An 11,639-nucleotide genomic window follows, 5' to 3' on the forward strand; every position below is an offset into this window, starting at 1 on the left:
GAAAAGTTACAAAGCTTTCAGGCTTAAGTCTCAGTCACACAATGATCAAACACCCATCCCTTCACCAGTGCACATGTTCCACCACCAAGAACCCCAGTATACCTCCCATCCCACCCACCCACCCACCCACCCCTGCCCCATCTGTGTGGCTGATGATTTTCACTTTACTCTCTCTTTACTTTGATTACGTTCAATATTTCAACAGAAAACTCACTATTATTATCTGGAATTTTCGCCACAATCAGACCTGCAGAAAAGGCAGCATTTGATAATTTGTTTTCCATTACTGAGAATGAAGAGCATATGAGGTCACACGGCCACTGTTGCAGTTTTGGATTTCTGGTATTTTAGCAATTAAGTCCAGAGAAATTTCTGCCAGAAGTGGCATCACTACAAGCTCGTACCTCTCTTTAGTGGGCCTTATAAGATGGCGGTCGCCATGCCGCCAGGAAAAGGAAAGGCCAAGAGAGAAAAACCTTTCCCTTCCGGGGGCAGCATGGGGCTGTAGCTTAGTTCACAGTCTAGAGGCATTTCTGCAAGAAGCCGCTGGGTGCTGAAAGTAGTTAGTTGGCCTCCGGGATCATGGGGGTTCGGGAACAGAGGAACCATTCATGTGCGGCAGCTCGGGGTCACATCTCTTAATTGATATTTTTAATAATAACCCACCATTCTCTCCTGGCACCATGTGACTCCCCACCCCTGACCCCAGTGTAGTCAGGTGTAGCCCTCAGCACACCCTCACCAGAGCAACATTACATGGGCACAGAGCACCAACCCCCCAGACCTTCACTAACAACCAAGTATCACCTTGAAGTAGACCCCAAGTACCTAAGCCCTTGTAAAAATTATAGTAATTAAATAGTTGTTTTAAGGACTTAAAAAAATAAGAAGAAAAGCACAGAACTAAGTCTACAGAGTGATAGAAATGAAATTCTACATAGTATCATAAAGGTAATATGTAAGGAAGACCAAAGGAATATCACAGCATGAAGTACCTGCCTTATTAGAGAGAAAATAATAGATCATGCATCTAGTTCTTTTTGACAGGATACTGACAGCAAGTTTCTCTTCTCTCTCTTTCTCTGTTAGAACTAAAGGGATATGTCAAAGATGGCAGTTCATATTTAGGAGAGAAGAACTAGAAAAAGTGAATACTGAGTAGGATATGGTATAGAAACATTAAAATGTACTTAACTATGGGCTGTACCCAAGATATTATTAAAGGACTAAAATTGGACATTATACTTCTAGAACATATCTGATGAGCACTTTTAAGGCAGATAATTAAAGAAAAATAACACACCATGTCACATCTGAACCCTACAGACTGTACTAGTCCCATAGTTGTCTATGCAAAAACCCCTCACAGTTTTTGCCAATAGGTAGGTTTTATTCCCAGAGGTCCCCCTTCTCATAATCGTGTGTTTTCGAAAACACAGACACCATTAAAGAATTAATCACAGCTGGTCAAAGCGAAGTAAAGGGGGTGCCTTCCCAAGGTGCTCAGAAAGGCTTTCTGACAGGCGTGACCTTAGTATGTTCATTTCTTTGAGTTGAGATGCATTGAAGCTCACAAGACACTACCACCATTTCCATAACTACCAAGAGGTATGAAAATTGGGGATATTGTTTAGAATTACTATTTTAATAAGAACTATTAAACTATTTACAGTGTAAAATAAAATTAGTTAAAATTTTTATTAAAATAGATTTTCCACCCAATAAACCTATCTATATGGCAGGGCAAGCTTATCATTACATAACTACTGGACTTTGTTATGTGAGTTACCACTTTCTTCCCTTGAGCCCCTGGTTCCTATCCCATTCCTTAGTTCAAACTCAAAATGCCCTCGTTTTGCACCTCTGGTATTAAAATCCATCTCCATGGATATTCTTCATCACTGTCACTGTATCACTGTCATCCCGTTGCTCATCGATTTGCTCAAGCAGGCACCAGTAACGTCTCCATTGTGAGACTTGTTATTGCTTTTGGCATATTGAATATGCCACAGGTAGCTTGCCAGGCTCTGCCTTGTAGGCAGGATACTCTCAGTAGCTTGCTGGGCTCTCCAAGAGTGATGGAGGAATCGAACCCAGGTCGGCCGCGTGCAAGGCAAATGCCCTACCCACTGTGCTATCACTCCAGCCCGGATATACTTCATATGAGTGTAATTAAAGTTGTCCTTTTTGCTTATTAATGTATTTGATGTTAATTTCATTGCTCATCCAGCCCAAGAAGAACCTAGCAGAAATTTCCTCTCTACCCTATACAATCAAAGTGGTCCCATTTTCCTTGCCAAAGATTGGTTCAGGCAAGGACATATGTTGCAATGCTGGCTAATGTTATTGTAGAGACTTCTGAGAAGTATTTTTTTGATCTTAAAAAGTGGCATACAAAGATGAAGGTCTTCTGTCTGCCCCTGGGTATTGGGATAATGTGCTACCTGGAGCTACAGCAGCCATGTCACTACCCAGGAGAAGAAACCAATGACAGAACTTTGGGACAAAGAACAATGTGAAAGAAATGGAAAGACTATAAGTCCTTGACAAGTTTATTGAATTGCTGGAATTAACAAAGCTACTTCCAGTATTCTGTGATGGGAAACAATACCACTCTCTTTGTTATAGGCAGGTAAAGTATACTGTCCACTACTCAAGACAGAGAGCTTACCTGAGGCTACACAGGAAAACGAGGTGTTCTGGGCTGCATTCAAAAATCTCTGTTTCAGACATAGAAAGATTGCGCTCATCTGTGGAATATAAAATAACAGAGTAGGAGACTAACACCCAAGAATAGCAGTATATAATACAAGGAGGTTGGCTCCATGGCTTGGAAGCTGGCCTCACATGCTGGGGGAAAGGCAGCCCTGATAGAGAAGGGAACACCAAGTAAAATGTGGTTGGAGATCCCACTCGGGAAGGGAGATGCGTGCGGAAAGTAGACTAGAGACTGAACACGATGGCCACTCAATACCCCTATCGCAAACCACAACACCCAAAAGGAGAGAGAGAAAAAAATGGAATGCCCTGCCATAGAGGCAAGGTGGGGTGGGTGGGGGGATGGGATTGGAGGGTGGGAGGGATACTGGATTCATTGGTGGTGGAGAATGGGCACAGGTGGAGGGATGGGTTCTCAAACATTGTATGAGGGAAAAACAAGAACTAAGATGGGTAAATTTGTAACTGTACCCTCACAGTGATTCACTAATTTAAAAAAAAATGAATTAAAAAAATTTTAATAAATAAATAAACAAAAATCTCTGTTTCAAAGTCAGTAGATAAGCGTCAGGCCATGATTATAGTCTCAAAACTTGTGACAGAGTAAGTACTTAATAAGTAGCAGAATGCAATCATGAAAAAAGAAATTAAGATGCAAACAAGATATGGTGGGACAGCAAAAGTAAAATGACCAACTGAGAGAGAGACACAATGGTGAGGAGACTGTGTTCACTCCAGAGGGGAGAGAATGTCTGACGTGGGTCATCCCAGCAGGCAGAGGGTGAGGGAGAGCACTGCTGACCGGAAATGCAGAATAGAGTGCAATGCTTTGGGAATTAGGGGGTTTATCAGGGGCAGGAGATGAGGTGAGAAAAGTGAGAGGACTTGAACAATTGGCCAAGGAGTTTGGCCTTTATCCTCGGGGTAGTGAAAATCAAATTATACGGTTAGTTCTGAAAGGCTTCTGAGTCGCAAGGTGTGTGAAGTTCAGATGGTTTCTTAGCCCTGGCACGGGGGATAGACAAGCACGGAGGATGGACTGCAGGCCAGAAGAGCAGTGAGAAACTTCAATAGCCAAGTCTGGAGGTGATGGAGCTCTACCTTGGTGGATTATTATGGGCAGTGAGAATAAACCTGCAGGGCTGAAACTCTAAGAAGCTGTGAATGCCCTCCGCTCTCCCTGTTCCTAAGTGCCCTGGGCAGTGGGTGGAAGGCTATCCTAAGGGGGGAAACCAGGAAGGAGTGGGGGTAGGAGGCAGCCCAAGACAAACTTCCTCTACTTCATGGACTTGCCTAAAAAGAAAGCTGGGCTAGAACAATTGGAGAGTGACTGCCAGACCCCCGGGCTTTCCTCTCCCACTGCTGGAGGGAAGAAGAGGTTGGACTGGCACAGCCCAGAGTTCTCTGAGGTCTACTGGCGTCACCTGACACCCAGTGGGACCCCACATACCTAGCAAGCCGTGCTCTCTGTGAAGCAACGGGGCAGGTGGCGGCCCCCTGCTTCCGAGAGGGGATCGCAGCACAGATTGCAGAGAGAACTCCAAAACTATAAGCTAGAGGAGGGCACAGCAGTTCAGCTTAGGACAGTCCCCGACCCTGCATCCCGGGTGCACCCCCACCTCAGTTCTCCTCAGGAACTCTTGAGGATCCGTGACATCCTCCAGCCCACTTACATTTAGCCCACTTCTAGACCCTTGGGTGTGGCAGGAGAACAGTGTGGGGTTTGCTTCTCCCAGTGTCACCTTCACCCATATGGGAGACTCCACACAAGTGGCCTTGGCTCAGTGAACATGATCTTCTCTGCTTGAGAAATAACACGTCATCCACAAGTATCATGACCTAGACCCAATACCCCATCTAACAAACTCGGGCCAGTGCCTGCATGGAGTTGGGACTCCTGGATATGGCCTCGTTCCCTTGTTCCAGAGCTGATGAGTATTTTTGCTGAATGCTGCAGTAAACAGCCTGCCCCATTCTTTTTTTTTTTTTTTTTCCTCTTTGCCTGATTTATTCTCTGCACCAACTCCTTTCTAGGTGCTGGGAAAACACAATCCCAACCATCATGGAAATTCCATCTGCCTGAGGGAGACAGATATTAATTCAATAAGAACACAAGTGAAAATCAAATTATATGAGTGGCATGAAGGAGGGCAACACTCCCAATTTGCCATCCCCAGGATTTCCAGAGATGGAATTAGTACACTCTTGGCCCAGGTCGGATGGAGGAATGCTGGGGACCTGACTTTCTTGTTAACTGGCTTCCCAGAATGTTCAGTTCCCCAAAAGAGACATATTCAGAACAGGGAACTTGGAAAGAGAAGGCTGGAATGCTCCCAGGTCCCGTCCTGAGCCAGGTTTCTCAGAGCCCACCCCTTCCCCAACATACATAAGGCCCCTTCCCGGATGCATCTTCCACGACACTTAGCAGCACCCAGGAGAACAGATCCTTCTCCACTCCATCATGAAGTTCCTCATCGTCCTGCTGCTGGCCAGCCTGGCCTATGCCTCTCCCGTCCCTAACGGTAAGCTGGGTACCCCCACATCCCTCCTCCGTCCTGAGAGGTCAGTCAGTTGCCAGCTACACAGATTCAGTACAAAGGCATTCCTCAGTCCTTCTGATGGGCCGGGGGGGAGGGGGCTGAAGTCATAGCACAGTGAGTAGGGCATTTGCCTTGCACACGTCTGACCCGGGTTTGATTCCCAGCATCCCATAGGGTCCCCCAAGCACTGCCAGGAGTAATTCCTGAGTGCAGAGCCAGGAGTGACCCCTAAGCATCGATGAGTGTGACCCAGACCCAAAAAGCAAAAAAAAAAAAAAAAAAAGCTAATGGGCTGTGTGCAGAGCTAGAAAGATGTGGAATCAAAACCTCACACCTGGAATGACAGGTATGAAATCAGGGAAATGGGGAACCTGTGGCTGGAGTCACAGAAGCCAATCTGAACCCAAAGCAGGGTGGATAATGTGTCAGTGGAGATGCAGAGTTGATTCCAGCCTTTGATGGTGCTGAACAGCCAGAGGCTAAGCCACCTGGGACTTCTCTGCTTTCTTTGCACAAATGAGGGCAAGACCTACTACTCATTCACTCTACAACAATACTTTGAGCACCTACTCTGTGCCAGACACGTCGGTGCTTGGGATACATGAACGAAACAGACAAAGAGCTCAGTCACCCCCTTCTGGGAGAAAAACACAGTATAAAATTATGAGGAGTGTTAGAACTGCAAGGAGAAGACAGGGTGGGAAAGGGGAGATGGGGAAGGTTGGGACTGGAGAAGACTGCAGAGAACATCTCCTAGGTTAAATGTCTTGAGCCCTCGGGAGACTTTAATTCCTTATTTTTCAGAGTCACAAGATAAAATCCACTTGGAGACTCAACACACAGATGCCAGTAAGTCCTAAGTTGATATGCTTTTGTGTGTAGGTTGGTAGTGGTTAAAAGATGATCTGAGGGGGCTGGAGCGATAGCACAGCGGGGAGGGCATTTGCCTTGCACACGGCTGACCCAGGTTCTATTCCCAGCATCCCATATGGTTCCCCAAGCACCGCCAGGAGCAATTCCTGAGTGCATGAGCCAGGAGTAACCCCTGTCCAAAGGTGTTTGTGTGTGTGTGTGTGTGTGTGTGTGTGTGTGTGTGTGTGTGTGTGTGTGACCAAAAAAAAAAAAAAAAGATGGTCTGAGTCAATGAATTCTCAGCTGAGAAAGAAATATTGCCAAATCAGTTCTACCTTGTATTAGACCTGAATCCTTCCCTACTGTACTAGTGGCTAAGATGTGGTGTCCAGGACCATTTGGAATATTGTTTTGCTTGGTTTGGTTTAGATAGATTAAGTTAGGTTGGGTTAGGCGTGGGTCACACCTGGTATATGTTCCAGAGTTACTCCCTGCTCTGTGCTCAGGAGTTATTCCTGGCAGTGCTCAGAGGACCAGGTCTGGGGATCAAGTCTCCTAATCGTGTTTGTATATGTTCAGCCCATTTAGCTCGCTCTCTGCCCTCAACTGCACTTTATGCTGGGTAGCTAGTTATAGGATATGGGAATAGGGGCAATACTTTACACCCAAATGCTGGTGAGGAAATGCTTTCAGCTCACCATGAGGGTAGAATGTCATGGTTCTGATCTGCTCCAGACCCCCAAAGCCCCAGCCCAAAGCCACAAACATGGTAGGACTCTGCTTTGTCGGTTATCAATAAGCAGGTTTAATCTCAGAGTAGCTCCCTCCCACCCCAGTTTACCTGGGAGAAGCTAGAGAAGGTCAAATTCATCAATATCCAGAATGCAGAGGAGGAAAGTCAATAATTATGAAACTCTCCTATTACCAAACACTTGGACAGGTCTTTGCATTTTTTTTTTCAATTTTATTTTATTTTTATTGAATCACCGTGAGATATAGTACAAAGCTTTCATGTTTGAGTTTCAGTCATACAATGATTGAACACCCGTCCCTCCACCAGTTCACATTTTCCACCACAAATGTCCCCAGTATCCTGCCCCCCGCCCCACCCCTCCCACTGCTTCTATAGCAGAAAATTTGCCCCAAACTCTCTCTCTACTTTGGAACATTATGGTTTGCAATACAGATACTGAGAGACTATCATGTTTGGTCTTTTATTTACTTTCAGCACACATCTCCCATCCTGAGCTATCCCTCCAACCACCATTGACTTGGTGATCCCTTCTCTATTCCAGCTGCCTTCTCCCCCAGCTCACGAAGCAGGCTACCAACCATGGAGCAATATTCCTGACCCTGTCTCTACTTGTCCTTGGGTGTCAGTCTCATATTGAATTATTTTATATTCCACAGATGAGTGCAGTCATTCTGTGTCTGTCCCTCTCTTTCTGACTCACTTCATTTAGCATGATACTCTCCATGACCATCCACATAAGCAAATTTCATGACTTCATCCTTTCTAACAGCTGCATGGTATTCCATTGTGTAGATGTACCAAAGTTTCTTTATCCAGTCATCTGTTCTCAATCTTGGCATGGCTAACCTGTTTTAATTAGGAAAATGAAATTCCTAATTACAGAAAGTAGAATGCCCTTTCAACAATACTCAAAACCAGGGATGTGGGGGCCAGAGAGAGAACTCAAATGCATGGAGAAAGCCTAGGTTCAATCCACAGCCCCATCTGGCTCCCTCAAGCATGGCCCGGAGCACCTCAAAGCACCAAGCAGTAGGTGGCCCTCTGAGTACAGTGTCCCTCCCACCCTTCTTCCCACACCAGAAACTAAAATACAAATAAGGAACAATAAGGAATGTGGCCTGGGGTTTGGGCTCAGTAGCCAGCTTACAGGCATGAGACTGGAATTTGATCCCCCCACACACACTCCCCCACACCCCAGGTGTGATTACCTCTGGTGATTTCCAGCGCCACAACCAAGTGAGGTCATCACAGAAACCAAAAAAAAAAAAAAAGGTGGGGGGATGGGAAGGAGATAAAGATGTGCCTTTATGGGGCTGGAGCAATAGCACAGCGGGTAGGGCGTTTGCCTTGCATGCAGCCGACCCGGGTTCAAATCCCAGCATCCCATATGGTCCCCTGAGCACCACCAGGAGTAATTCCTGAGTACAGAGCCAGGAGTAACCCCTGTGCATCGCCGGGTGTGACCCAAAAAGAAAAAAAAAAAAAAAAGATGTGCCTTTAAGGTGCACTTCAATTTGGACCCTGAGTGGAAACAGACGCATAATACGGTAGGCAGAGTGCTCGCCTTGCATACGGTTGACCCGGGTTCAACCCCCAGCACTCTACATAGTCCTCCAAGCCCCACTAAGAGTGAACCCTAAGCACAGAGCCAGCAGTAGGCCATGAGCACAGCCGGGTGTGGTCCAAACAAATCAAAATGAAATTAAATTTGGATCCTGGTTGTATGCTAATATAGCAATGATTCCATGATGATCTCCTCCACCTGTGAAGGGAACTGCCTCTCACGAGCTCTTTCTGTGTCCTCCGCCCCCTCCTTCTTGTCAGCCGCAGCTGCCCAACTCAAGCACCGCGGTGTACATCCTGAAAAGGCCCAAGTCTCCAGTGAGGACCTTTTCACAGAGTCATCCATCTCCAAAGAAGAGATTGTTTCCAAAGACGACGCTGCGATCAAATCTGTCAAGAAAGTCATAGATTCCGGGACTGAACTGCTTCACTCCATTGCCCAGAAGGTGTTCAAAAAGGTTGACCTCAAATTAGAAGAGAGTGAAGAACACATTCCCAAGACCAAGGCTGGTAAGCGCCTGGGGAGAGGCTGAGGAGGGGAAATACAGACGGGTCTTTTTTTTTTTTTTTTTTAAGAAAAAAATGTAAGTTCAATGAGATCCAAGAAATGTATTGATTGCCTATGCCCACACTGAACTGGCTGAGGAGGGGGTTGTATCATTAGCTTTACTCTGACATTTCCCTTCCAATATTCCCCAGCAATCATCTCAGAGGGAAAACTGGCTGAGTTCGTCGAGCAAATCAAGAAGGACCTGAATGAAGCATTGAAAAAGTTCGCTGACATCGTGAACAAATTCCTCCCTCCTATCCCTAAAGCTGAAAAGCCCTAAAGAGGAGGATGCCTGCACCCCAGTTTGGGACATGGGGGGCACCTACAAAATCCATAGTCTTTTCCCCTCAACCCCCCATCCTCTCTTGGTCCTGCAAATTCCTTATTAAAGTGCTGCATCCCTGGGCCAGGCTCTGCGCTGGATTTGTTGAACTAGGATGAATGCTAAGAGGTCTCACGCCACTAGGATTCTTCTCTGGTTACCCCAATCTTTGGTTTCAAATCTTTCTTTTTTTTTTTGTTTGCTTTTTGGGTCACACCCGGAGATGCACAGGGGTCACTCCTGGATTTTACACTCAGGAATTCCTCTTGGCAGTGCTCAGGAGACCATATGGGATGCTGGGAATCGAACCCGGGTCGGCCGCGTGCAAGGCAAATGCCCTACCCGCTGTGTTATAGCTCCAGCTCGGTTTCAAATCTTTCCTCTTTCCACTTTGACACATATTCAAGTCTCCACACCCAAAAGAGCTCCTGTAAAGTCTTAGACTCTACACATGCCTTCTCTCCCACCTCTGCCACCAGGCCTCCCCACCTCTCCCGCCTTCACCCCTCCAGTCTTCTGCACCCACCAGCCCACTGCTGTCCGTCCCACAGCCTGATGAAGTCCTCTTTCAGAACTCACTGACCCCAAGTTCTGAGGCTCTGTCTTATCCCCCCACTCTTCGCTCTACCTACTGAATTGGCCACAAGTCCCCTTTCTCCAAACCTGCTCCTTGCTAGGCTCCAATCCTTCAAGCTCTCTGATCCGGTCCCTGGTGCCCTTGATGCCCGCCTTCTCTCACCCTTTGCCCTCCTCCCACCCTTCTTCTGTACCTTTTTTACCTGCCAAGACTTCAGCTTTGCTCCAGGATAGATGACGCGTATTCCCCTGACTCGTATTCCACAGGTGCCTACAGTGTGCCAGACTCTTCTGACTTTGTAACGGGCAAAGCCAGGTTTATCAGTTGTCTCACAGAAAACCAGTTGCTGGCAAGAGGTTTTAATGCAGCAAAGTTTTATTTTTGGAGACAACAAGCCAGGAAAATAGCGGAGCCTCCAGGTTTTAGAAAAATAAAATAAAATAAAGGCAACCTCTTGGGCATATGGTCCCACAGGCCTAGCATGCACAGGACTAAATTTGATCCCTTGCACCACTGCATGATAACCCCCACCCCATCCCTTTACCACCATCAGTGTAGTCCTGTTGGGCCCCCAAATACTAATCACTTGTGATTCTGGTGCGTACCAGCAGCACTGGGTCTAAGGGGCCTGAAGATCTAAATACGGCTCCAAAAACTTTTGTGTCCGTTTGATTGCTAGACACATTCTGAATTACTTGTCTGGGTACAGCCAGATCCCTGCTGTTAACAGCTCTCAGTTCTAGGAATAAAGTCTGGAAAGAAGACTGCATGTCAGGCCACATGGTTCAATAAATTGATATAGCTAGGGGTTGTACTCAGCGTACTCCTAACCAGCACAGGAGGGAAGAAGGTGGCCTTCCCTAGGTTTGGGCAAGGGGCAACAAGAAATAACACTGGTAACACCAATCCCCAACAGCACTACCTTTCAAGATTTCCTCAATACCTGGGGGCCAGAGAGATACTACAGCATCTGCCTGACCCAGGTTCAACCCCTGGCATTGCATACGGTCTCCTGGATCCCACTAAAAGTGATCCCTGAGCACAGAGACAAGAGCGATCCCTGAGCACAACTAGGTATGACCCAAAAACAAACCCCGCCTGCCAAAAACAAAGATAAAGAAAAAGACAGAAACTAGAGTTTTCGGTATTGCAGCAAATGACATGAGGATCATTAATGGGCTCAAAGCAAAGAATCACCTTACAAATGACTAGACCGATGTGTTATAAACCCCAACCCAGGGCTCTCTGTCAAAGCTGGATAAGAGATAAAAGTGTCGCCTTTGGGGCTGGAGAGATAGCATAGCGGGTAGGGCGTTTGTCTTGCACGCGGCCGACCCGGGTTCAAATCCCAGCGTCCCATATGGTCCCCTGAGCATGGCCAGGGGTGGTTCCTGAGTGCATGAGCCAGGAGTAACCCCTGTGCATTGCCAGGTGTGACCCAAAAAGCAAAAAAAAAAAAAAAAAAAAAAAAAGTGTCGCCTGCTCCCCTCCAACCCCAGCAGGCCTGATTCGAAGACATCTATTGAGACACCCTGGAGAAGCCTTTGTCAGGCTCTTACCTAAAAGATGGTCAACTCTTCCCCAAAGGGAATACAGAAGGAAGGAATATAAAAGTTGGCTGGAAAGAATTCCCTCCAACCTGCCCCTATTGTGGGAAGGAGACATCTGAACAGGAAAGCCACCAACTCAGTGTCTCCTCTTTTCTCAGCCCCTTGACCTTAGCAGGTGGGCCTGGGATCTGCCATCAGACACAGGTGCAGCTG

The 11,639-nt window shown here is 46.7% G+C and overlaps 1 protein-coding gene across 1 annotated transcript; it reads left to right on the forward strand.

Annotated features, from left to right (window-relative positions):
• The first annotated feature begins 5,179 nt into the window (after positions 1 to 5,179).
• On the forward strand, positions 5,180 to 9,257 carry LOC129401752 (glycosylation-dependent cell adhesion molecule 1-like). The gene is made up of 3 exons (XM_055124581.1): positions 5,180 to 5,240; positions 8,689 to 8,937; positions 9,127 to 9,257. The coding sequence occupies exons 1-3, from the start codon at positions 5,180 to 5,182 to the stop codon at positions 9,255 to 9,257; spliced, it is 441 nt and encodes a 146-aa protein (XP_054980556.1).
• Positions 9,258 to 11,639: the final 2,382 nt, after the last annotated feature.

This window comes from Sorex araneus, chromosome 2 (genome assembly GCF_027595985.1).
Source record: "Sorex araneus isolate mSorAra2 chromosome 2, mSorAra2.pri, whole genome shotgun sequence".
Taxonomy (NCBI): domain Eukaryota; kingdom Metazoa; phylum Chordata; class Mammalia; order Eulipotyphla; family Soricidae; genus Sorex; species Sorex araneus.

Excerpts from the sequence above, each read along its gene's own strand:
- LOC129401752 (XM_055124581.1), top strand. The coding sequence starts at position 5,180 with ATGAAGTTCCTCATCGTCCTGCTGCTGGCCAGCCTGGCCTATGCCTCT. Across the intron at positions 5,241-8,688 it reads TGCCTCTCCCGTCCCTAACG|CCGCAGCTGCCCAACTCAAG; the intron begins GTAAGCTGGGTA and ends CCTTCTTGTCAG. Across the intron at positions 8,938-9,126 it reads CATTCCCAAGACCAAGGCTG|CAATCATCTCAGAGGGAAAA; the intron begins GTAAGCGCCTGG and ends AATATTCCCCAG.